The sequence below is a fragment of the Anser anser genome, assembly GCF_964211835.1.
Source record: "Anser anser genome assembly, chromosome: 2".
In the NCBI taxonomy this organism is placed as follows: Eukaryota; Metazoa; Chordata; class Aves; order Anseriformes; family Anatidae; genus Anser; species Anser anser.
Genome location: NC_139721.1, coordinates 78,986,289 through 79,014,051, shown reverse-complemented (window position 1 = coordinate 79,014,051; position 27,763 = coordinate 78,986,289). Strand labels below are relative to the sequence as shown.

Below are 27,763 nucleotides of genomic sequence, written 5' to 3'. Positions count from 1 at the left end.
TAGACCAGTTCTCTCATAAACTAAGCTGGCAAAAGTGCAGCTCTGACATCTATGTGTCCACGGTGCAAGTTTTGCTGTTTGAACTTCAATGTTTTTGTACTTCCTAACGGGAACAGCGCTATGAGCTGAATGTTATGCGCTATGAGCTTCAGTTATGTCAGAGTCTCTCTCCTAAATTTGGGCTTCCAGTGTGATTTTGGATTCTTGAATACTAATCCACAGTCCCTAGACTTTTTCACTGTGATGAAAAAGAATGTTTTGGTTAGTGGAGATGTTTATCCATCCAGTAAACAAGTGGACCAATACTTGACCTGCACCTCTAGAGATGGGTGCTGCTGAAAGCGTGCTGTGCTTCAAGGAGATTCAAGACCAGCTACTAACAATAAAATAGTGAGGCTCTGGTAATGTGTGCTAGTTACCTAATGTGCTATTAAGCACCTGTTTTGGCTTAAATGGTGAACTCTTATTATGTATGGACAATACTCTCTGGCAGGTTAAAGGCAAGAATTTTTTCTGCATTTCCAGAGTTATGTAGGGTAATATCATGTTTTTAATTTTTTCATTTATAAAAGACCACTATTTAAAAAAATAACAGCAAAAAAAAAAAAACCTCTTTAAGTGGTCTTTTCAGAAATCTGTTTGTTTTCCCAACATTCTGAAGTAGACTCTAGTTAATAAGGTGAAATATAACAGTCTTTTAGCATGTAAGAATTGCCTGTATATCCTGGTTTGCTAAAAACATCATTATCAAGAAAGGTTCTGTGGAGAAGGTGGATGGTTATAGAGAAATATTTCAGTTTCCTTTGGTTTTCATATTAATCAGCACCTTTCTTCTGCCCATTTTCAGCTTTCTCTTTACTTTCCCTCTGCCAGTCTCTTTTGCCCCATTTGATAAGAAACTGAGAAAAGTTATCTGCTGCCAAAATGTAAGCTATTTTGTTTTAATAGCCAGTGTAGCAGGGCTGTTAGTAGGTTGGTGAAGTGAGAGATGTGGCAGTGTTATATGATAATTCTGATTGTGTTCTTCGTCCAAGAATCTCAGCATATACTTAGTGCTACATTTATTGAGTTTTAACAACAATATTGGAATCTTCACTTTTCCAGAGAAAAGATTTTACCAAACAAATGGAAATGAAGACGAGGGGTTGGCAACTTTCCCCAGGCCACAATGGAAAATTGTTTGAGCTAGAAATAAAGCAGATCTTCCCATTCCCATTTTTTACCTTTACCAAACCCGTCCTAGCAGCCCTAATTCTTTAGCATCACCACCTCATCATCTGAAACTTCGAAGGTCTTGATTGCTTTCATGTTACCTTAACTTTTACTGGTTTGAAGACAGAAGACCAGCTGAATGGATTGTTCGGTGAATTGTCTGTACATTCTGTCATAGTGCTGGCACCTTGTAAGCATATGAGAAAATAAGAAAGAACTTGCATGTGTACCAATTATTTGCATGTATATGGACCAGGCTGTTAAAATTTTCCACTCCTACCTGAAAGGTTTTATATCTATACTGTATAATCATTTGTGTAATACAAGGCAACAGTAAACCTTTTTTATTATTTTATCTATTTTATTATTAATGCAAAGTTTTTTAATTTTTGCTTTCCCCCCTCTTATTTTCCCCCTTTTTAGCCTGGCGATACAAAGCACCTCAGCAAGTTGTGTTTGTTGAAAAGTTGACAAAACTTGTTGTGAGTCAGCTGCCCAACTTCTGGAAGCTCTGGATTTCTTATGTGAATGGAAGTTTATTCAGTGAGGTACAGATTCTTGTATATAAATGAATTCTAAATAACAAGGTTCCATAATAATTATGTTGAAGTATTATATTTCACTGGAAGAAGTGACTGGATTTTTTTTAATCTGCGGGATTTACAAAACAATTTGTAAACTTACATATTTGAGAGATGCTACCTTTGGTTTATTACAAATGGTGAGAAGTAGCTTGTCTGGTAATACTAGCCTATAGAAGTGAGGTTCTTTATTTTTAAAAGAATAAAAGCATACACTGGAATTACTTAGAATTCTGCCTTTGTGTGTGTTCCAGATGCTGGAGTCAACATCTGTGTAGTTTCACCTCTTGATCATAGGTCACCAGCCGCCCTTCTTTGGTGACCTGAAGAAATAGCAAATTGTCTGAAGGATAGAGATATGTAAGAGACAAAGTCATAGAGAAAAAAAAAATGCTTCATTTCTTTGGAACGGGAGTACTCATTTCTTGAGCTTTAAGAATTTGGAAGTGAAGATAGGTTCAACACCAGAGTTGTAAAATGACCAAGACGAGCACTGTACACAGAAATGCTACAGGGAGTCTAGTCTGAAAGTAGTCAGCTGCAGTCACCTGTACTCCTAGTCTTTGCTGAAATGATCTGTTTTCTACAAATTCTGTAAATAGAATGTTGACACTCCAAGATGCAGAAAGTATTAAACAAAAAAAAAAGTAGCAATTCATGCCATCATGTGCCATTTTTATGTGCACGCTATTAACACATTTGAAAAGGACACATTTCATAATTAACTTGGTATGGGTAGTATACCGTTTACCATCATAATCGTTAATGGATGAATATAATACCTTTTGGTTTTGTGTTATTGTTAAAAGTTGGTCACAGAATATGTTTTATAGAGAGTTCACTTCTGGTCCTCAAGCTGTGTTTTTCTTTCTCCAGAAGGAGATCTGTAGTGATGGGATATTCCCAAGGTGCGAATCTGACAAAGACAAACACATGATTTAAGCACAGTGAGAGGTAGTGCTCTGTTCCATCAACAGATTACAAGGCACTAATTCACACTTAATCTGCACAGTGATCACTGCAAAGTCTTGTGGCTGCAGGTTGAATGTGGTCATTCTGGATCCTAGAAAACTCTGAAGACAAGGTCTGCAAGTAGATGTAGCATCAGTTGGGTTACTACGAAACAGGCAGAAAATAAGCACGCGTTTCAACGTGTATTATTCATATCAGCTTCTCTTTATTAAAATTTCTGTATTTCTATATTTAAGCGTAAAGGTTTGTGCATCTAAAACTTCTCTGTTTAATGGTGGCAATATCATTTCATCAGTTGAGATAAAATCTTGTCATGCTTACAGTGTCCTGCTGTGCTTACAACCCTAAGTCATCACAGTTACGCTATTCCACTAGAAAATAATCCCTAAAATGGAACTACAGTGACAGCTATCTACTATTCTTTGCAGATTTAGTAGAAAACAAAACAAATTAACATTGGGTAAAGGCAATTTGGATGCTTGTTTTGCTTTTTTCCCTTTTCTCTAACTGAAGAATTAATTTCTCAAGTTGTCAGTTCTATTTATTGTCGCTGTCTGATATCCCGTGTAATGTTTTCATATGATGATACTGATGATATGATATATGACATATGATGATATGATAGGTACTATAGGTACTATGTCAAACACAATATACAGCTCCTAGCAGCCCCAGTGAAATAGATTCTATTCATAATCTTCCTTTCACATGATAAAATCAAAAGAAAGATATTACATTTACTCCTGCTATTCTGTGAAGGAGGTAGAATCAAGAATAAATCTTGGTACTGTTAGCTTTCACAAAAGTTATTTTGTAAGGGAAATGACAGCTTTCATATTTGATAACAGTACTATTGGAAATTAGACTTTACAAATTTAAGTTATTGTGATTTTCTTTCTCTGAGTACAATGAAAAGGAAAGCAATTTCTAGAGAAACTGAGACTTGAAGTGTAAATGAGGTTGAGGAAATTTTGCTCTTGAGAATGACTGCAAGTGGAAAATGCAGTGATCTTATGTTGGGTCTAATCAAAACATTGTTTCCATATTAATTATTAAAAAAAAAAAGAAAGAAAGAAAGAAAAGGAGGAGGTAGTTTTCCCATAGTCTGCAAGGTACCTGTACTTTGTTGGGACAGATTCTGAGCTTGTAAGAAATTCACCCCCCCGTGTGTTTGGTATCTTCTGGTCTGTTGGTCAGTATGGAAGACCCTCCAAGTTCTTAGAGAAGAGAGGAGGAACTGTGCCCTCTGTTCCTTTTGAGTGTCTGCATGCCATAAATCAACAGACAGTGACAGAGAGGACAGAGTGGCATGAGCTAGAAAACTTATAGAGCACCCAAGAATATGTCACCATATCTCATTCAAGGCTTCATATGTTTTAGGTTTATATGTTCAAGATGTGTATGTTTTTCTATAAGAAACCATACAGATTTTATTAGTCCTGTAAGAAACTTATTAACTGTGTTACTTGGTGTTTGTTGTCATTCTGGAAGCAAAGTGACATGCTTTGTGAGCAATTTTGTGAGTTTTGTGAGAAAAGTCCTGTGAAAATGGCATAGAGGGTCATTTCAGTTAACTTGAACAAGTCCACAAGACATTGTAAAAATGGGGAAAGAAAATCCCCACTTATAAATAACAAACTGTATTTATTTTTTCTTGTTCGGTTTGTAGGGGTTTTTGGGTTTGGGGGGGTGTTCTTTTTGCTTCTGAAAGGTTAGCTTACATGCCTTAAAATATTGTCAGTTAAAGATTTACGTGATATTTTCAACAGTTTAAAAAGTGTAGTTCTTTGAATCACTCTAGGTGAAGTAGCATATGTGAGTAGTAACCGTTGGTTTTACCACAAAATAGTTTTGGTCTGTCTGTGCAGGAAAGGTTTAAGATTGGTCTTCAGCAAAACCACTAAGAAAAGAAAGATATCAAAGATCTCTGAACTTTTTGTTGTTCTTTAATCCAGCTGCAAAACGGTGTGAATTTTAACTTGATACCTGAGGTTTAAAGGAATACTGCTTCTTTTCTTTTTTAAGGCATTAAAGAGAGAAGTGGTTATTATACATAGAAGTAATTCTAAAGTTTTGTTCTCCTTGTCTGAAACTCTACCATTCAGCTTTAAAGTACAAAAGTTTCATAGCTATCTATTTTCCAGAATGGTTGAGCAGTTTTAGTTCTTTTTCTAAGTTGTGATCATTTCAAAAGATGTAGTTTATCCAAAAAATGTGAAACACTTTTGCTAGACATGGAATTCAAAAAATACAGCATTTCAAGTTAATGACTTGAAAGTAAATGTAGTCTCTGAGAATAAACTGTTGTCATGTTATTGCACTTCTTGTCCAGTAGATGTTGCTGTACATACATTAAATAGGCGATTTTCTAACTATAAAATTCTATTATCTGCACTTAACGCAGTATTTTAAATAACTTTTTCGGTATAATTTGCTTTGTGTTCTCAGTAGACTCCACAGAAGGTTGGAACTACAAACAGGAAGACTATTAGTCAAACCATGTTTTTCTTCAACTGTAACTGTCTCATGCAAAGTGTACTCACGTTCCTCAGTTCTCAAAAATGTGAACTGTCCATTAAGATGATGATTATTTTGCAGACTCTCTTTTACAGTTACTTGAATTATTTCAAGGGCTTTTTCAACAAAATGCTGCTCTTAAAAACACGCGCACAAAATAAAATAAAAAAAACCACTCTCCTATCCATGTTGTAATTCCAAATTGCTCTCATTCCAAAAAGTGTCTGTCACTTCATATTGATGCCTTTCTCTGGGCACCTTCCATGCTGGGAAAATAGTTTCTTCATACAAACTTTATGCACAATTAGACTATATATGTTTTAACTCTCATTAACATTGTAATGAGAATGCGTTGACTTCATGAAGTTGCTATTATTTGAGCTACTCTTACATTTGTCTCCAACTTTGTCTTAAATACATATTGTTCCTCAGAATAAAACATTTGCACACTGATCTACTGTAAGTAAAGTTTATTGATATGTATAGTCTGCCTATTCAGATGGCATGAGTTAGTTTTTATAATTACATCATAAACTCAGTGTTCGGTTTTCACTTCTTCACTTTGAAACCCCCCTTTTTCAGAATTATTTTAACAGTGGTTATGAGATACTTACACTTTTCAATTTTCTCATTTTCACAAGACTGCTGAAAAATCTGGCCAAATGGAAAGATCGAAGAAAAACGCTAGGCAAAGACAAAATGATTTCAAGGTAAGTTATGGGGAGTAAACATTGCTTTCTTTCAGTTGCCTTTCATAGCAGGTTATTTTAGCATCACCACCTTGAAAATCAGATTTCTTAAATCATCTTTGTGCCCTTATACCTCATCCTTCCATGCTCTCTGTCATGTGGAGCCTCCTGTAAATCATGTTACAAGATGTTGTGTCTAGCAAGTATAGCAAGTGTATAGCAAGTATAGCAAACGTATAGTTTAACTTCTTAAGCATACTGATAGAGCTTGATTTTTCTTTTCCTTATTCTGATTCAGAAAATGATTCAAGAAGTGATGCACTCTCTGGTGAAACTTATCCGTGGAGCTTTGCTTCCATTCAGTCTCAGAGAAGGAGAATCAAGACAGTATGGTGGCTGGGAGATGAAAACTGAACTTTCTGGCCAGTGGCTAACACATGTCATACAGACAGTAAGGTAAATGGAGCTGTTGACCTACAATATGAGACTATTCCTGGAATGCGTGTGTTTTAACACACATTATTTTGTTTGTTTCATTAAATACTCTGAGTACTGAGAATGTTAATGCTTTCAAAAATATGATCATGAAAAATTGCTTAGGGCAGATTTAGGATTCTATAATCAAGTTTAATTCGTAATGTCGCATGATACGTTCTTATTACAAATGATATATTATATTCATTTTTTTCTAGACCACCTTAGGAAAGGGTTGAATAAATGATTTGCATGGCACAGCATAGATGCTCCATGAATGAAATGGGATTTGATTCTTCAGGGTAAAATTAGGTAGGCAGCTTTGCAATTATCAGCTTCATTTACTACATATCTTCCCATCTCTGCCAAAATAGATAAAAATAACATGCCTCTCAGTATAGTATCATTCTCAAATCACAATTTGCTTTCACAGTTGTCTTATGAAAGGTGATGCTTCTGCTTATAATGTTACTCTGCTTATAATTATGTTTGTTTATAAACTTAGTGAAGTGCACGCCATCAATTACAAAATGTCTCAATAAATACATGGAATTTGCTTCCATTTGTCCATGGAGGGTATATGCATCATCATTATCTTTTGGAAATTCAAGTAATAACCTGGATTTGATACCATACTTCTTACTTGCAGTTTTCAAAGTAAATAACAAGCAAAACACAGGTGATGAAGAGAAATCGTGTAGTTAACTCTTACTCATATGTTAATTCACATGTAGTTAACTCTTACTACAGATGGAGCTAACAATGATATGCACCTGTTGTTAAGTCTGTTTAACACTTTCCAGAAGTCTGTTGTCAGTTACATTATCTGAATTTCACGTGGATTTTTTTTTTTTGGTTGAAGTTTCTTACTCTGGCTGAAAAGCTTACATGCTTTATGGAAAGCTTACAATTTAAGAAGGAATGGACTTGGCATTTGATGAAAAATACATAAAGGGGTGAGGGAACAGGCTTCAGCACGCGTGTTGCCCTTTTATGAGAAGTAATTCAATTTCACTCAAATTATAAAAATCTAGGATTTACCACTTGCACTGGCTTGGCAATTTGACCAACAGATTGTCTGAAGGTTGATTGTGTGTCAGAGTCCTGCCATCTGAGATATGATCCAGTATAAGATTATAAGATACGTGAAGACTCTTTTCTAGGTATTCTCGTCATGCTTTCTGGCTACTGCCCTGGTAATAAGTACCAGAACTGAAATCTGGGAAACTCTTTTCACCACGTCATGTTGTTAATGCCTGTTCCGGCTCTTGGCAGGAGTGAGCTAGGGTTTAATGCAAAGCAGTCAAAAGTAGAGAAGAGGGGCAATCTGGAGAAGGGGGATTGAACATACCACAGTATGGTACCAATCAGTGATGACCAAATCTTGAATTTTTGCAAGTACTGCAGGTCTTCTTTTCAAGCTCCTGCATTCTTTGACAATCTAATTAATTCTTGCGACTCTCACCAACAAAGAAGTTGGACTGCTCTCATTCATAGTCTATACATTACATATAAACTTTACTTGTCGCAAAGTTATATGATGACTTAGGTCTTATTTTTGTAATTCCCAACATCTAGTCATCAAGAAGCACATGATGGGATCAGTCATTTCCCGAATTAGTGCTTGTATCTTAATTTTTCTGTTCGTTTATATACATCAAACAGCTTAAAGTGGGGTGGTTACATGCTTTTTTGCCTTGTATCCCGCTCTGTCATTGCCCGGTGTAAGAATTAGGTTTCAAAGGATAAATGAGAGCTCTGCAATAAAGTGAAGCCATGGCCTGCAAGACTTTGGCCTCATCGTAGGGATTAGAAAGGTGTGTATGTTAGGATGAGTTGTATGAGGAAAAGGGAGTTGTGAAAGCTGTGCGCTCCTTTGGGAATGGAATCGACTCCAAGTACAGGACTTTTATGCAGTCTGAAGTCACTTAAATTTCTCACAGATGGCTGTTTACATCCTGTGTTTTCTGGATGACTGAGATAATGCAGATTTATGTAATCTATTGATTCAGCAGTTATGCTGAGCTGATAGCAGTCAGGATCTGAATAACATTTTTGGAGTTAAAACTGTGGAGTTGGAATGCAGTTAGCAATTAATGGTGGTGTTTTTATGGATTATGACCAACACCAGGAGTAAAAAAATGGAGTTAGCAGGTGGATGGCTGAAAATGTTCCACTTATTACTCGAACATACTTGTTTGTGCCTTCCTACTGCTGTTCTTTGACAATTTCTGGTACCTGTGCTTTGCTAAGTATGAGCAGTACAGGAAACAGCAATGACTGTATTTGTATTGTCCTTGCTTATGTATTCAAGAGATGGAAACAAGCAATAAACCTCACTTTGTGCCCCTAACTAAAGTCTGAATAACAACAGTCTTTTTAGTCAAAAGCTGAAATGAAATTCCTTCTAAGCAGCTATTGTGTTGCTGTTTCTAAAGGGGAAAATGGAAATGAATCTTTCCATCCTCTGCTACAAAACTTGGTGATTGAGCCCAATCCCGGTTCAGAACAAAACAGTCAACAAATTCATTCTTTGCTCAGCAGTAGCTGTACTTTTGGTCCCTTAAATGTGTGTACCATTGTAATCTGACACATAACCTTTTATTGCACCTTGTTGTTTAATACAGATAGATGATGCCTCAGAAACCCAGTTGTGGACCTAGGATTTGATCTAGATGTTCATATAAACAGAGCAAAAGAGCTACCTCTGCTCTAAAAGGATTATTTTTAGATTGTAGAATAAGATGGATGCAGGAAAGTGGGTGGGAAAGTGCAAGAGAACAGTGGGAAAAGTAGGCATCTTCCTATGATGAAATTATTGTAACATTACAGAAAAAAAATCTGTATTTGCATGCTTCTGAATTAAGCAAATAAGTAAACTTTTCTTCGGGGTAACCAGTTTTCAAAGACTTACTGTGGATGGAGCTACTGTATTCACATACACAGAAGATCTTACAAAAATTCAATGTAGTTTATCTGCTAAAAAACTTACACAGATTTAAACTTCAGTTTATTATTATTATTATTATTTATTATTTATTCTTTTCAGGCTTAGTTCTGAGTCTCTTACTGCACTTGAGATACCCAATGATATGCTTCAGATCATTCAGGATCTTATTTTGGATCTTCGTGTGCGTTGCATTATAGTGACCTTACAACATACAGCTGAAGGTAATAAAAGGCTGCAGATCGTTCTTTTTTTTCTTTTTTCTTTTTTTCCCCCTTTTTTTTTTTTCCTCTCATTTCTCTCCTCACCTCTCTTTTCCTCTCTTTCCTCTCCAATTATGTCAAACCATGTTCTGGATGATAATGATGTTTGTTAAAGATATTGAAGGGGCAGTGGACTCCTCTAAGTTCTGTAATATATCTCACAAGAATTACTGAAACATGTCATGCATGATTCAGAGAACATTCTGCATTCTGAATCTTTTCTTCCCTTAATCTAATGGATAGAGCAGTTTAGATCCATCTCCTCTTGGTTGAGACAGTGATTTATCTCATCACATAGCTTTTCTTTTTTGAGTTCTTCTGTGAAGTGAAGAATTAAATCAGCAATGCCCCTCACACCGAAATCCCCAACCCTCCACCCCATGTCCCCGGAAATGCCAACAACCCTTTATGGAATATTTTAGTTGTGTGTTTTGTTTTGTTTTGTTTTTCCAAGGCCTTTTGCTAACATTGTTATCCTTGTGCCTCCATCTGTGTACATAGCTTTTCCCATAAATGTCTGGATTGTAAAGGCCAATAGCATGTTCTCTAAACCTAATGTGATTCTATGTGCATCAGAGGCCATTCATCTTACCATATCCTGAAACTTGAATTTGAATGAAGTAAATCTTCCAGAAATAATTCTCCCTCTTAAAAATCAGGGAAGATCAATAGTTCTGTTTTTCCCCAAAAAGACTAATTGCTCTCAATATAAAAAAAAAAAGTGCCTTTTAAAAAAATCTTTCAATTGAATCATTTTTTAATCTTTGATATGATTCATCATTATTTTGTGGGCTGACATGAAGCTAAGTATTTTACTCAAACCTTAAGTGTGTTAAATGTAGGTGGCTACATTAATTAAGCAAGTTTTTAAACTTTCATTGACAACAAATGACGGTCTCTATTGTTTATTTAATATAATGTTGATATGAATTATCTTCTTGTCTATTAATTCTTTGATTAAATCCCACTTCAGCATTAACATTAGTTTTCATGCATTAATATCAAGTTTGTTGGCCATACAAGTACACAGATTGTCTTGTCTCTTTAAAACTCTGTACGGAAAGTATTCACCACAGCTTTTGCTTGAAATACGAAGAAATCAGTTCTCTATGGTCTTTATCCACCTAGCTTCCCCAGTGTGGTCCAGAGAACTCAGATATGTGATTAATCATGAAGCTCTAAGTCAAAGAGCCTGTTGTCTTACTAGTGTTGCCTACATATTGCATCATCACAATAGCCCAGTCCTTTGTTCAGATACAGTATTTCTGTTTATGTCCTGATTGCTGGCCACATAAGTTCAGTGGAGGAAAAATTCTAGTGGTAGTCTCTAACTTAGATTTTTGATAAAGCAGATTCACCAGTCTGTGTAGGAATGATTCTCTGTTTGGTCTGAACATCTTTATTCATCCTTCTGTGTCTTGAATTGAAAGAGATCAGAACCCTTAACATTTGGTATTTTATATTGGCTGGCTAATGCATCTTTTTTTTTATCTAGCTAATTATAACTGCCTTTCTTGATTGCTTCTTATATTCCCTGTTAGTGAAGCAGTCCTATGCATTTGCCAGAGCATCAACCAGAGAAAGAGTAAAGATACCTGCCTCTATTACAACTTTCATTTCATATTGTTGCACTGTGTGCCTTATCTATGGGTGCCTTTTTTGTTCTTTACCAGCCCAAGCAAAATTGTTTATGTTAAGTGTGTTTAGATCATTTTTCTGGACAGGACTGGATTAATTGGGCCCTTGAGGAAACTGTTGTCTTTAGGGAACCAGCAAAAGAACAATTAATGGATATTCTCATGGAGCGATGTAAATGGATCTCAAACATATTTATATCTGTATTATATTAGTGAAAGGGGTTCCCCCTGGACTTGAATCCCCCTCTATAATCTCTCTGAAATGTGAGCTGCGTAGACTGCTACTGTAAAGCTCAGTCTCATCTCTTACTACACGTTGTAAGTTGGTAGAGGCATTCAGATCAGTTAAAATTTTTAATAGAGCACACTACCATTAGCTATTTAAATAGGACAAATCTGCCCACACACAGGTTTTTCTTGTTGTCTTCAGATAAATGCAGTGTACTCATGCTGGCCCTGAGAAGCAATTTCTGTTCTTTCCCTCTTATGCATGATCACTGGTCATAAAGGTCATGAGAGCCAGATTATGTGAATGCCAGACCAGACAGGGGGTTTACATCAATGTATTTGACTGGAATTTGGTGAAGGGTTTCAGTGAAATTAGTTTTTTGGGTTTTATTTGTTTAGGTTTTTTTTTGGTTTGGTTTGGTTTGTTTGTTTGTTTTTGTATTTGTGCTAGCTCAGAACAGGTTGCAAAATGAACGGCCACAAAAACATGTAAAGGCTGACCAGCATGATCTAAAGCCCTGCAAGAATATCAATTCAATAAGAGCTTTGCTAAATAGGGAAATGAACAGAGTATTTATTCTGTGCAGTCCCTTAATACCTTTTATTGTCACTGAGACTGTTTCCATGGGATGTAGAATTGCAGGGTATGACACCGTGCTCAAGCTTCTTCATCTAGCTCATTAGAGCACCAAGAGTAGTGTAGATACCATTCAGCATGCATTAGTTACCCTTTTTGCTTGGGCTTGGGGGAGAAATTCACCAAAATCATTTCCCATTTAAAAGGGAGTTTCATGATATACAGACAGTTCTGAAGAACAATTTATGTGAGAGAATGTATGCCAAAGCCCCCATGAACTACACACAGTTCATCTCATTCATGTTTGTAAATCAATTAAGAAAAAAAAAAAAAAGTGTTGCTAAATTAATGCATCCACAGAGGAATTTTGTTCACAGAACAAGAGTTTTGGATTCACATCCTGTCTTAGCTCCTCTTAGCTTTAGTAAGCCTGTAGAAATTGAAACCTTTTGGGTAGTAGAAGATAGTTTTTTGCATATGCTTTCATGCATTTTCATGAATGGTCAATATCATGAATAGCCTTCTTTATAGTTATTAATTATGAATTATATGCTGTCCTTTTTATCTTTGCTAAAATACTAAGCAGTTGGTCTTTCATTTTTAATTAAGAGCTGGAATATAATAGGTTATAGCAACTTCAGTTCTTAAATGAAGTATTTTATATTCTGATTAAAAACTTAGAAAATAAAAAATAAACCCAGAGCCTTGACAATATTCCTTTAATTTTAAGCTTTCCAGTAAAAGGTGGGCTTCATGCAACTCTTGCCATGTATCACAGATAAGCTTCTCTGTGTGGTGTCACCAGCATACCATGTACGTGTTCCGTTCTTAGTCATTTGAGAAGGCTGAAAGCTTTGAAGCTTTTAGTGCTATTTGCTTGTATGTCTAGTCATTGCAGTCCCAATGTCTGTGGTTTATCTTTTCAAGTTCAAGGAGTTTTTAATAATGAAAATGAATACCTCTTTTTTTTTCTTTTTTTTTTTTTCTGTCTTACAGATATAAAGAGGCTAGCTGAAAAGGAAGACTGGGTTGTTGACAATGAAGGTTTGACATCGTTGGTGGGTATACTTGTGTGTTACAGGCACTGTCTTTGGATTTTTTTTTTTAAGAAGTGCAAATAAACTGGTTTGTATGTTCTCCAGAGAAATTGAATTAGTTTGGACTTTGTCTATGTGTGTGCATACTGGTGTCTACAGTTTTATTAAAATACGAAAATATAGGTAGATTAAAAATCCAAAATTTTTTATTGGTATAGTTACTTAGGGCTTTCTTAACAGATCCCATCACAAAACACAACATTATTTTTTTGTCTTTACCAAAACATTTATTTGTACTTCTTAAATTGTTCTGTCTGAAGTAATTTTAACATTAAGTGATAATTGTACTACTAGGTAGCAGTATCTAAAGTGCAAAAGAAATTGTGAACTTAGTAGTAAGATAAAGTAGCTTCTTAACTGTGCTAGGATTATCACAGAGGAAGTTATTTTGAGATAAATGTTCAATATTGACATGTGACCAACAAAATGAAAGCTGCATTTTCATATCCTAGTACTTCGTTTCTTCCACAGGTGGCATGAATAGGGAACACAGCTTGGTCTTAAGTCTGTGTGATGGATAAGTTTCATGTCTTTCTAAAGCAGCCCTTTCTCACGTGGGAGTAGTTCTAACATAAAAAGAATGCTTTCTAACATTACTTATTACGACAGATGTTTTCAGAGGTGGAGGTATGACTTAAGTTCTTTGATGCCTATAATCTAATCAGTTACCATTAACATGGAGATTTTGCCACTTCACCTATTGAACAGTATCAGTATTTCTTCTCATACTGATCGTAAATAACTCTGTGCATGCAAGGTTCATATTGAAAAACTCCTTGAGTGACCTCCATTTTCTGTGAGTGAAACTTAGGATCAAAATGGATAAAACTTTGCAGCTCTAGGGTGAGCAGTCCAATGGAACTACTTATTTGTGAAACTGCCCAAAACCAAATGGCCACCACTAATGGAATAAAATGGTTCTTTCAGAAATTGCTTTCTACATAAGTACAGTTTCTTTTCATTTCTGTGTATTTTATACATGTTAAAAAAAAAAAAGAAAAAAGAAAGAAAAAAACATACCTTAGTAACTCTTACCTTATGAAACCTTGCATTTTAATATTTTTAAGGAACTAACTTGCATTTTCTTTCCCAGGATTTTAAGTAGGCTTCCAGAATGAGGTCTCTATTTATAATATTCCATTTTAAAAAATCAATGCAGTATATTCCAGTTAACGATGAATTAGAATATATGCTCTGAAATATATTAAACATAGATAAAGCACTTCTGTTTTTTTTTCCTATCCAGCCTCTTCTGTTCATTGACTTATGGGGGAATACTAATTTTTTAAAAAGTATAAATAAAAGGTTTGTAAATCTGTGCCATGTATCGAGAGACAAGAATTGGGAATAAAGATCTGTAGCATGACTTTCTGCCTTAAGTAGGGTTATTCAAATGTGTCAGAATAATTACTGCTGACCTTTAGTATGATTTTTGCTGAGATAAACAATAATAGCTTTAATTGTTAAGCAACTTATTTTAGGGATAGTTTACCGAAGTAAAGAATTTTTTTTGAGGTCACAAAGTTCAGTTCACATCAAAATGCTTCATAACTTAGTAGGCATACTACCATGGAATTGGTCTGTAGCTGAATAAATAGGTCACTTATCTGTTATAACGAGAAATTGAACTGAAAAGCAACTAATTTAGGAGATTGCCTACACACAAACAACAAATGGCTTGAAACCAAATTCGGATAAACTAGTGAGATGCTTTCTGGAAATAAACAGTAGTGAGTAATGGCTAAAACACAGCAAGCACGTTGTAGGTGTGACTTAAAAACAATCTGCGAAAGCAGAAAGGGCCTGTGGGAGGGAGAATTGCTTTGTATATATTATCTAAGGGAATGCTCCACCGCCTTTTTTAGTTTTTCTTATTTGCTTCTATAAATATGTTTGAAGTTGAGTAGGAGGGCATGAAGCAGTCACAACATACATACTGTAGGAAGGAGTGTTGTTGGGCAATTCGGGTATTATAACCAGATTTATAGCTTTTGGTCTTGGTTTCAGTTACTATTGACTTGGGCAAGTCCCTTAACATTTCTGTTTCTCACTTTATTCATCTGCAAAATGGAGGGGGGAGAAAAGATCTACTGCAAAAGCTTCTGTTACTTTATGCTTTGTCTGTATCTTTACAGCATCTTTGTTAACAAGTGCTTAACAACCTTTTGTGTATTTAGAAGTCACCCATGAATTCCTTGTGTACGTTTTCATAGATTCCCCCTTTTGAGGCAGTGGTTGAGACATGCCAGATCTCATTGGTGGCAGTTGATTATGTTTTGTCATAATGAGATTAGCTGCCTACTGAAGTAGAGTTCATTGTGGTAATATTGTAATAAAAAATAACGAGCATAAACAAGGGCCACGCAGTGTCTTTGGAGATACCTTCGGCTTAAGACAGAAACTGTATTTTAAGTAGGTAGGAAATACTGGTTAATAATAACCCCTTTAACATTCATATTCCAGGTAAGAGATACAGTAAGACAGAGAACCAGCTTTCCTCAGTTTCATAATACGCAAAGGATAATGTATCTGAATGGCTTTCTTCTCCTAAAGTGTGGTGTTTTATGATACAGAAACAAAATATAACAGCAGCACTTTACTGCTGTTCTTTTTCTTCTGAGCCAATCCAAAAATAATAGATAGTCTGAGTGGCCCTTCCTTCATGCTTTTCAGGTTGCCGTACAGGCGTCACACTCGTATTCCACATCCACCCCAGCATTTACAGAAATACAGATTACTCCTAAGCATTAAGTGGGTGACATGTCATAAACTATTTACTGGTTTAAAAAACAGAAAAACACAGATTTACATGGCTTAGCTTTTTCATCCGTCTCTCTGACCCATATCCAAATGAATGATGTCCCTCTTTCATAGAACAGTGACACCTCTCTGCATTGTACAACAGCTTCCTGCCTAATACCAAGCCGGCAGTCTCAGAGAAAAAAAGTGACTTTAACAGGGAAGAGAGAAAGATGAGGAAAAACTGACTAATGACTCTGATGCGGTGAACTCATTTGCACTTTCATAGTGAAATTGGTACATGCATCAAGACATTCATGCTTCAGGTTTGGAAACCCTAGAGGTTTAAAAAAAAAATAGTCCCCCAAACCAGTCTTTATTTTTCCTCCATGTGAAAGCAATTTCAGTCCACTTTTCTTAGAAATATTTTGCTGAAATTAAATGCAGAAATAACAGATATCCAAGGTGAAATTATTTCCCAACTTAGATCAAGGAGATGTGTCATAGGCCTCTATAATGTAATGTATATGCTACCACAAAAAAAATGCCATAAAATTCTTTCATGACCCTCCCAGAGGAGGCTATTCAGTGGATAAGTGTCTCAGAGAAAAATGCTCATTATCTATTGTAATAGTTTTGTAGATAATAACATCATTTCAAAAGTATCTTCTAGTAATATATGAATTGTGATTTTCTCCTTATCCCAAATAAAGAGTTTGCCATATGGAATGGAATTTTTATACATTTGCTTGTGTAGTATTTATTTTACATGGAATGCTTATCTGGAAGCTAAAGAGTCATTTGCCTTTCAGCCATCCCAGTTTGAACAGTGCATTATCCATTCCTTGCAATCTCTAAAAATCGTGCTGGACTGCAAACCTGGAGAGGCCAGTGTAAGTTTTGATTTATACTTCAAATTTCCTTCTTTTTATGTAAATTACTATTACATGTCAGAACAAGAACTTTCAAAGAATGATACAGGATTCTAACTTCTCCTTTTTTTTTCTTTTTAACTTGCACCCTTTTCACTGCTGCTAGCTTTTTATTGTTATCATTTGTATTTCATTTAATTTTCTTCAGTTAAGGTTAATTGTATGTATATGGGGCAGATGGACATATATTTAAATTTTTGAAGCTGTTCTTTTAGAAAAATGCTACTAATGTACTTTTCAGATTGCCATAGATGTGACATATATATATATATATACACACACACATGTATGCATATGTATATATGTATACGTATATATTTATTCCCAGGAGTTTCTCTTAACTCAATATTGCATCGGAACTACTAGTAGAACATTAATTCAGCTTTTTACTTCTGCAAACTTTATTCTAAATCAGGAGTCTTGCCTATCCACATCCACTTTGTTTATTGAGGCCATGATTAAATATGATACTGATATCTTCTTTCAGGTTTCCTCAGTGATCTGAGAAAGTTTAATACTTTTCCAAAGCCCCTTGCGCCCTTCTGTATGGGTATTGTTTCTGTCTCCTTCCTTATTTCATTGTTCATGACTAGCTTGTCCAGTTTCTTAATGAACATTATTCATAAGAATGTGCTGTGCATGGTGAATCCTTCTTGATAGGGTGCAGAGATCTTTGAATATCCTAGGTTTAGCTGCAATTCTATTATCCGACAGCGGTACGCATCACGTGTGCTAGTTACTAGGACTTCCTTGCCTTTAGTGTTTTAACACCTCATGCTGGTCAAGCTGCTTATTTGGACTTACATACTTTCTCCCCATTTTTAGGGTGGGGAAAAATTGAAATTGATCTGTGAGAAAGCATTGTGTCCCAGCAGTCATTCACATAAGCGTGTTGTCTCTGAAGGGACAGATTACTTGGGCCTTCTTTGAGAATTAAGCTTTGTGAAGCTGTTCCATTTAAATAATGTGCTTACATCTTCAGGTGTTCCAGCAACAGAAAACACAGGAGGATGTGTGCCAGCTAAGCATTGGGATCATGCAGGTAACTCGAATGTTTTGAGATATGAAATTGTGAATGCAAGCGAACAACAAAAAAGTGTGCTTTGCATCCTTCCCAACTTCCAAAAGGTAGCTTAAGTTGATGACAATACCTTAAGTGGATGACGACATGTTGTTCCTCTAATACACTCTGGGATCATGCCAAATGTTTGACTTGAGAAGTATGTAGACGTTCCTAGCTGAATCTGATGATATCAAATCCTGAGTGTGTGGGTTATTGACGCGTTCTAGTATTTTACTGAACCACCATCATTGTGATCGAGATACTTGCTGAGCTGATGTCAGCTAGCATTGATATACTACCATAAAAGAAGCAGTGCTGATTTTCATCAGCTGAGGATCTAGATTCTTTTTTTTTGTTGTTTTTGGAAACCAATATTCTTCATAGAAAATTTGGTATTTTAAAACCATATATATTTGAAATCAAGTAATAGCATGCTTTAGGCTTCCAAAACATTTTTATAGTATTCTTAGATAAGAAATCTTGAGCAAAAGCAAAAACTGGATTTTAGTGATGCTTCTGTGATGTTTACTTAAATGCAACTCTTCAGATTGAACACGAAAATTAGCAGTGCCTTCTTTGCAAATCATATATTTTTACCATCATATGATTTTAGCCATGCCTGATGAAAATCACATAGCAGGATGAAAACCACCTATTTTTTTGCCACAAGTAAAGAGTGTGATGCATATAAAATTAAAAATAGATATTTAAAATGTTTAACAACTCTACTAATGCATATGAGGTTTAAGACAGTGAAAGGTGATGATGATTGTTCTGCTTCTATTGACTGTGGTAAAAGTGAATTTAAGATTATTTTTCAGTTCTGACAGAAAATATAGATATTACTTTGTTTCCTAGGTTTTCATAGACTGTTTGGAACAATTGAGTACCAAACCTGATGGTGACATAGATACAGCACAGTAAGTAAAATAAACATGACACAATTGTAGTATTCTGAAATTGTGGGTGCAGGTCTCACATTTTGGTCGTGGTGGTGACTTTATCCCTCTGGTGTTACGTATTTTATATTAATACTTTTGCCTCTGGCTAGTGTTGCTTTGAAATACAGTTAGATACTTTTTATGCTAAAAATTGAGTGATGTAAAGTAATAAATATTGTACAAGATAATTAATATGGTAATCGTTATGCCATTTTTTTTCAGTGACAGGCTTTGTAGTATGCTGTAGAAGCAAGTATGTTGTTTTTTACATGATCTGACATGGAATGAATTATCCTTGTCACTAAGTAATATCTACTCATAGAGAAGTAGCCACTGCCTTTTTTTTTCTTCCCTTCTATTTCGACTAGATATTAGTATTTCTGCTAAATTCTTGAAAGGTTGTTCTATAATTGCTCATGAGCCACTTAGTTTGGAGACCAAAGCAGTCAGAATAGCCTGAGTTTTCAGAGCACAAATAATTTTTCTGAAATGTTAGAGAGTTGGCAAATACTACTACCCGCAATATGCATTAGAATGAGGCCGATTAACTGTGTTCCTAATACTATTTTTATTTGCTATTTGGATGACTCTGATGGCTAGATAGGTGTAAAAATAGAGCAGAATCTGCGGCAAACCAGAGAACTTGAAGACACTGAAAATGCTTTAAAGAAAGATCTGCGGTACTGTCTGTCCACAAAGCTCTTGCAGGCTTTCTGGACATCTTAATGTGGGCTACTTTATTATCTTGTGTGAGGCAGGGGGTAATGGTGGGGTGTTTACACAAAATTCTAGTCTTTTGTTCCAACTGTTTATTTGAACTCATTATTCATGTATCAAATAGCCAAAATCACTATGCTACTCACAATTTAACCAATATTCCCAGTCTTTCAGTTGATGTTTCATCTCCAGATTTGTTTGGAAGCATTCATGAGGACTCGAGTCTTTCTTCAGTAAGTTTGACTTCCGTTTTTAAAAGCTGACATGAAACTTAATAATTCTCAAAGTTCCAGTAATATGGTGTTTTTATTCTTTTTTTCTTTTTTTTTAATTAATCGTTTCAGATTTTGGGGGGTTCTTTTTTAGAGACAAACTCTCTATTATAGAGACATTTTCTAATATATACATTAAGAAATATATATACAAGAGTGTAAGGTTAGAAGGCTTGAACATAAGGGTACTTTTAAAAGCACTGTGTATGATATCTTAGTATACTATCTTAAAGTAAGTAGTGAAGACAATTTTTGAAACCAGGCCATCCTCAGAAACTAAAATGGCATCATTGAAATCCGCGAAAATATCACTGGCATTAAAACAGCTGACGATTTAACTTTTGACTTATTACCATGTTTTAAATGCTAAGAACTGGTCTGGTTATTAGTTATTTTTAAAAATACATAGAGATACAGATAGTCAGTAATGTAGTTTTTCCCAAAAAGCTTACATTGCTGAGTGTAAGTATTTATTATTTCTGTAACTTGTTTGTTGTTGTGGCTGTTTTAAGAAATTGAAAAATTGTACTTTCACTTTGCTTAATATAATTTTTTCTAGAGGGAAAAAAAAAATTCGGATGGAAAAAAATGTCCTTGTTCCCTGAAAGAAACCTAGTAAGAAGCTCTTTTGAGGTTAATGTTACTTGGTGCAGGTTTAAATGTTGTCAGAATCCTGGCATTTCCTCATTTACAAGAGCAGAGCAATGATCATTCCCACTACAATAAACAATCACAGGTTGCAAAATCCAAAAAATGTCTGAATTGCAGACTGTACTGATTTATAGTTTCTATCTTTCATTCTTACAACACATGGATTTTGATATTGATTGTTGACAAAATAATTTCTTGTGGTCGTTCCTGCCTTCCTGCCACATGTCATGGGTATGACCATTTTAAGTTTTAAAAAAAAATCAATAATTTTTGGACAAGATTTGATTTCCAAGGTATCATATTTATTTTCTTCTGTAAATCACAGAACACTGTCATTTCTGTTATGATTGAGTAACAAGAACAGAAAAAGTGAGTGACCACTCTAAGATTTGTCACTATTTGTAAAATGCTTATTTTTTAATATTATATATACCAACAGATGTGTGTTTAAAGTAGTAGGCAACTGCATATCTCAGTACCAGTCATCATATTGCTAGAAGACAAAACTGTCAGGAATTTTTCTGAGTCTGAAAGTCAACATCATTTTTAATCAGATCTCGACTATGATTATGCTGATTTCGTTGCCAAATAATTCTGTTTGCAAAATATTTGCCATTGTTGATTCTGAACTCCCATCTGAGGTTGAAAATATTTTTCCATTAGTGGAAAGAAAGGGGAAGAGGGGAAAACAAATCTGTTAAAGTAGTTCTATCTCTTTGGTTGTCTCCTCTTTGGAAACTATACCTTGTTGCACCAAGGTCAAGGAAAAGCAATTCTAATATCTCAACTCCAGAGTGTATTTGATCTTCTTGTAATAATAATTTAAAAAAAAAAAGTCATAGAAGAACAGAGATAAGTTACAACCATCTAGAATTTTTCAAATTTCATCAGGTACTTCAGAACTTTCTGGTATTTTAGAATGGGTGGGTATATTTGTGCCATACCTGTTTTGTTTCTCTTGTTTTAGCAAGCTTCATGTAAAGGTGAAGATGATCTTCAATTACATTTTATGATGGTCATAATTCTTAGCATATTTCTTGAAACAAAGTAAAAGCCAGAAACAGCTTCCTGGAAAATTGTCCAAACCTAATTTTTGTACAGAAATCTTAACCACAGTTCTGTATTAGTCACAGTTATTCCAGTGAATGCTCCAGATCCTATAAGAAAAAGCATAGATGTTCAGTCATCATGCCTTGTATTTACTCAGTTTTATTCACAAAAATATTACTAAACTCTGTTTATATATCAGCATGTCTATCACACACAGAGTCAATAAGATAGTACTCGTTTAGTCGTGCTAAAATTTTGGTCATGCTGATACTTCTGTTTTTTGTTGGGTTTTTTGTTCGTTTTTTTGTTGTTGTTGTTTTTTCTAATTGTTATACTCTTTCTTTTTTACAACAATTTTTTAGGAACAAAGAGTTTTAATTGCACTCAGTAACTGCCGCTATCTGGAACGTCATACCTTCCTAAATATAGCTGAACATTTTGAGAAACATGGCTTTCAAGGTGTTGAAAAAATAACTCAAGTAAGTGAGGACACTGGAATGAAGTGTCATTGCTTGAAGGAAATAGTTTGTACTTGTTTTATTTTCTGTGGGAATTAAGTGCAAGTGTTTAAATGACTCTTGAGTGAGCCTTCTACATATGAGTGGGACTCCAAACATCAGTTATTTCATGGACACAACAATAATGGTGATATGGTTGTATGCATTCTTATAAGGCTTAGGTAGCTAGTGTAGAAAATATGACTTCTTATACAAGATTTGTATGTTCACGGGCAAAGCTTATCAGATTTCTCAGTAAAGCTGTTTAATGTCACTGTGTTTTCTTAATGCAGAGAATAAAAGATCATTATCTCAGAAATACACTTGATAAATTATTTCATCTGGCAATCTGCATTACTGATAGCTGTTGTTCATAAACTAGTTCAGGTTTTTTGTTGTGTTTTTGTGCGTGTTTTTTTTTCTTTTTCAAAGAACGAAAATGTCAAAGTGGGCGGCAGTAGCTGTCTCATTTTCCTGCCTTTTTGTAAAGATTAATCATTTTTTATGAGAAATGTTGTGACTTAATCCTTAGGACCATAAAGTTGGTGTATTTCCAGAAACATTTGTTGATTGGAAGTAAAATGTTATCTCTTCCAGTACAGAGTAAAATATTTCACTTGAACTGATGTTTCTACTATATAGTACATCCCTAGTCCTCTTCTGTCTGAATGTTTGAATTTTTGTGGCTGAAGTTATTTTGAATAACATTTAAGTGTGGCAGATATGATTTGTATTGATAATGCAGTGTATGAAATTACTCTGGATATCATCATTCTTTGATGCTGAGACAACCAAGAGTTGAGCTACAGTTAGTGTTGACAATATAGGCAAATGAGACGTGCTATATATTCAATACTCTGTCTTGTACAGCCATATCAGAGTATTGCCTTTAAATGTCTAGTAGGTTTACAAATAACAAAATTCAAATGATGTGATGAAGTCACAGATTAATTTCAAATTTATTTTAATCCTTGGAAAACAGGGACTGATGCAGTCCTGAATATCTGGTACAAATCAGCTGATAATCTGATAATCTAGCAGGATTTGGATAATCAAATAGTATCATCTTAAGATGGCAATTGTAGAAACCTTCATTAATTTTAAGAGAGGCTATAAGTTCACAGAGGTTTAGGAGGACTGGATGATTGTTTCAGTTTTTTTGTTATATCACCTAGCTTTCTCTGTCTCTTAGTTTATTTAAGTATTTATTGGGTTAAACAAATACAGCAAGGAATTGGCATTTTTTTTGAAAAATAAGATTTGCTGTTATCTGGGGAGACTGAAACAAAACTATATACTTCATTTGTTAGCTTTGTAAATTGAATTTTAAAATGAACTTTGTATTTTATGTTGGTAAAAACTATTTGTTAGGTTGTGGGTTTTTTCCAATTAGGAGGGAAATCATTATTATGTCCATATTCTGGGAAAAGAAAAAAAAAAGTAAAAAAAGTAAAGTAAAGTGATAACCAAGAAGATTTTCTTACATTCTACATATATATCTTTTTTTTTCACATGTGCAAATAACTAAGTTACATAAAAATGGCCAAATTTAACCCTCTGTTTTAGTGCATGCCATCTTTGCTCATACTTAGAACATTCACCAGTAATTTTATTTAATTTCTACATAGCTATTTTACAATTGCTCTTCCTCGGTGATTTTATCATCAGTTTATTCAGTTAGCAACTGGAATAAAATGTGTGCATCCCAAGATAGCTATCATAGCTTCTTGATTAAGCTTCTGAATATAATTGTCTCCAAAGTTCTGGTGTTCAGATTGTGCAGAGTAGTTACTAAGATAAAGGCTCACAATGGCTTTAATACAAAAATTGAAATTGAAATTCACAGCAGAAATATATCAATAAAAGAATTGTATATTTTTATAAAAATATATTTTATATTTTACTTCCCCTACTTCGGAGTCAGGAAAATCAGTATACACAATGGATGTTGTTGAGGACATCTCCTGCCCTTCACACCCCATCCAGGGCACAAAATAACATTCAGATGAATTGTTCTATCTTGTAATCTTTCCAGCGGCTGAAAAACAAGGTTACCCACCATTATCTTAATTGTGCACTGAACTTGAAACAGGTTGAAGTGAACTAATGTAAAGAAAGAAAAAAAAAAAAAAAGAACCTGTAGCGAACATGCGTGTGCTCTTTTTATTGAGTGACTGCAGAAGTAGAAAGTGGCGTCATTTACTTCTAGAACACTTTGTTAAGGACAATCAAAGCAGTTCCACAGATCCTTTGAATGGTGCACGTTGATGGGAACTTCCCACTGAACTTGTGTCCTTCCACCCTTGACTCATACCTAAGCTGAAATCGTCTACGGATTCTTACTGTCCTTAATCATAAGAAATTGGAGTGAAATATCTTTTGAAACTCATTCCAGGTTTGCATTTCTGCAGTTCTGCGTAAGGGGAAAATTAGGGTTTAGTGAGATTGCAGTACATTTTTGAATGTTTTCTTTTTCAAGTCTTAAGTGTCAACAGGCTGTGAGGTAGAAGAGGAAGTAGGAGAAGGTAGTCTTGATTCCTTGCTTGGGACCAAATTCTCAGTGCTTTATGAAAATCGTGTGCTCAGGATATATAGATCTTCTTGTGACATATTAGAGGAGGTTCCTCAGATAGAAAATCAGGAAAGTGGTGGTCACTGTTACTTCTGATCACCAACTTCACCACCCCAACTTTGCTGAACCTGACAAATTCTTTGACCTCATTAATACCTCTGCTTTCCCATGCACTCATGATCTCACTCCTGAAGGCTTATCTGTCTGTCTATTCCTGACTCAGAAATGGCAGTTTACTTTTCTCCTCACTTGGCAATATACAGGCGTGCCAGAGGAGAGCACAGTTTAGAAACATCCATGCAATGAAGAAGCTTTATCCTTAATTCTGCAGCTTGTAGCATTAAATGTTTTGTCTGTTTTTCACAGAGAAAAGAATGATAAGAAGTTGGTGTTCTTTTCTTTCTTTCTTCTTCTGAATTCCCAGTTTTGTCTAGAGCCCTGCTCTGCATCCTCATATTTACAACCCTGTTGTTTCTGCAAATTATCCTATTATATAAATCTGCTTTTTTTCCCTACTGGTTGAGGAAAATGAGCAGTAGTTTAAAAGCTTTACTTTTCTATTGCTTAAGCTCTTACGCATAAACATAAATACATTTAACCAGAACTCACATGGCATTTTCAGTGTATTGTGTTTGCATTTAGCGTACTTTGCAGTACTAAGATATTGACTTTCTACTTTTAACATTTTATGATAAGGGTTGTGTTCCAGAATTGCTTTAGAAGCTGTAACTGTAGAAGAGCAACTATGTTTAATAAAACAGGATTGTATGAAATCTAAAGCTGTTCATGTACAAACAAACAAATTGTACATATCCCTTTAGCTTTCAGTGTGGCTAAGTGTTGTGAAGTACTAAAAATTGCATTGAGAGCTGTTAAATAGAAGAATTCTGCAGGTGTTCGTGAGCTGCAGCTTATGCATCTGTTGTATGGAGATGCCTTGGAGTCGGGAAGTTCACATGCATGGTTTCAGAAGTCAGAGGCTCCTTAATGTATGCATTTTCAAGTACACAGCTGATAATGAGAAATTGTAACACTACAGTTGGTAGATCTTAAGTATCCTAAGAAAATCTTCATGTTTTATGATGGAAATTATTATGGGCATATTTTAAAACATTCGCAAAATTCCGTTGTTTACGTGGTGGAAGATCAAGACGTCCGGACATGCAGAAGAAAATCATGCCAGTAGACAGTTATAGAATGATCTGCCTGCTTTGATATTTCTTGGACCTTTCCCAAAAATACTTGTTGCTGAGCACCATCGGGAAAAATTTTATAGATGGACAGAGAATATGGAATTTCCTGCTTTTTTTATATATGTAATTATGAACTGAAACGTGTAAGTAATTGCTACTCTTTACTGAAAATTAAAGGTGATGTTCTAAGGTTTTTGCGTATGCAATTTAATTCATATAATTAATGACTATTTATGTTTTGATTGTTTTTAGGTTAGTATGGAATCCTTGAAAGAGCTGGATCAGAGACTGTTTGAAATGTACATTGAATCCAAGGCAGATCCTATAGTTGGGTCATTAGAACCTGGCATTTACGCAGGATATTTTGACTGGAAAGATTGTCTTGTTCCAGCAGGTAAATATCTGCTTATTAAACTCTGAAATTATTTTAACAGTGATTGATAGGAACTAAAATATACTGTACAATTAAAAACTTTTTTCTAGTCTGTTTTTAACTTTTGACAAGTTCTTATTATAAGTTTTTCTCACAGATTTTACTTATTTCCTAAATAATTTTTGAAATACCCCTGAATGATTAAAGCAGCTTTTATCATTGATAATCTATTTAATGCTTGTTTTTTGTGATTATTTTGCTTCATTGCTTATGTATAATAGAACTTATTATAAGAGACATCTTTGCTATTTTCTTATGAAATTCATTGAGATTGTTTGGAATTTTTTTCCAAAGAATCTGGCCACTTTGGTAATAGACATAATTACAGTTCTGAAAAGGTAAAATTATGAGCAAATGCATACTATAAAAGTAGTTCAGCAACAATTGTTAAACCATTGAAGAAGGGCAGGAATATGGTATTTAGAATGACTGAGATGTTAGTCATTTATTTAGGTGCTTTAAGAACCTCCATTTTAAGGAAGCATAATATGAATCTGATTTTTTCAGCACTGAATACTGTGCACGTTAACATTTAGGTCCTTTGAACATCATATTTGTCATTTCTAAAACTAATCCAGCTAAATCACCATATGAATGTCTAGCTAATACGAAGCTGAAATTAGTTTTAGTAACAGTACTTGGAATTTTGGAGGTGATCTGCTATTAATTTTCAATAAATGAATGATTGACATGACAATTTGTACTTTCTTGGTTTGATTGTTTCTCAGAGTTGTATATAGCAAGCTTAGTAGAAATTCTGTGGTACTTTGATAGGGAGGTAATTACAAGAAGCACACTTGTAATCTGTGAATCAAGAGCTGCAGTGCTTGCTCACTGGGCTGTAAATACGCAAAAAACGTGGGGTTTGTTACTTTTGAGAAAAATATCTCTTTGATCTTTCGCTATTACTTTTGTGCTTGGAATATATGCTCTAATACAATATACAGCAGAAATAAATTTTCATCTTGTGCATTTGAATTTATATATGAATAATGCATAATTTCTCATTGTGCTTGAAGTGTGTTTTTGCTTGACATGATTGTATTCCCACAAGCAAAGAAAAAGTTGTTGTGTCAGCTTTTTACGTGCTCAGTTCCCCATTCAGTGCATTGGGATCTACTTACGAGACTCACACTACCTTTAGGATTGTTTTGTAGTATTTTTTTCATTTAAAGAGAATACCGAACTTCTATTAGAGGTGTACCTTAGTCTGTTTATTTTCCAGTTCATTGTTGGTTTTACATACTTTATCTGCATCTTTTTCACAAAATTCAAAGTGAAGATGGTGTATGTTAGCCTTCTCTGCAAATCATAGTGTTGCACAACAGATGGCAATTTAAAGTAGTAAAAAACGTTTTTCTGTTAATCCACAAAGTAAAGGTGTTAAGAAGAACATGTAGTCACTTCTTTACAAACTTCACCTTGACGATCCATCTTTCAGATGGATAAATCCTGTCAGATGTACTGTATTGAATATTGTTATAGAAAGTGTGACTTTAGCTTCAGTTT

At 34.7% G+C, this 27,763-nt stretch overlaps 1 protein-coding gene across 6 annotated transcripts in view; it reads left to right on the top strand.

Annotated features, from left to right (window-relative positions):
* EXOC2 (exocyst complex component 2) overlaps nucleotides 1-27,763 on the top strand; it is a 131,965-nt gene that overhangs the window by 67,756 nt on the left and 36,446 nt on the right. For all 6 annotated transcript variants that reach the window (XM_083826808.1, XM_083826806.1, XM_083826807.1 and 3 more), the window contains 11 exons: nucleotides 1,636-1,760; nucleotides 5,924-5,992; nucleotides 6,270-6,427; nucleotides 9,495-9,616; nucleotides 13,094-13,155; nucleotides 16,746-16,826; nucleotides 17,848-17,907; nucleotides 18,787-18,848; nucleotides 19,753-19,819; nucleotides 21,922-22,038; nucleotides 26,074-26,215. In XM_083826808.1, coding sequence (XP_083682934.1) covers nucleotides 1,636-1,760; nucleotides 5,924-5,992; nucleotides 6,270-6,427; nucleotides 9,495-9,616; nucleotides 13,094-13,155; nucleotides 16,746-16,826; nucleotides 17,848-17,907; nucleotides 18,787-18,848; nucleotides 19,753-19,819; nucleotides 21,922-22,038; nucleotides 26,074-26,215 — 1,065 coding nt within the window. The remainder of the gene's footprint in view (nucleotides 1-1,635; nucleotides 1,761-5,923; nucleotides 5,993-6,269; nucleotides 6,428-9,494; nucleotides 9,617-13,093; nucleotides 13,156-16,745; nucleotides 16,827-17,847; nucleotides 17,908-18,786; nucleotides 18,849-19,752; nucleotides 19,820-21,921; nucleotides 22,039-26,073; nucleotides 26,216-27,763) is intronic.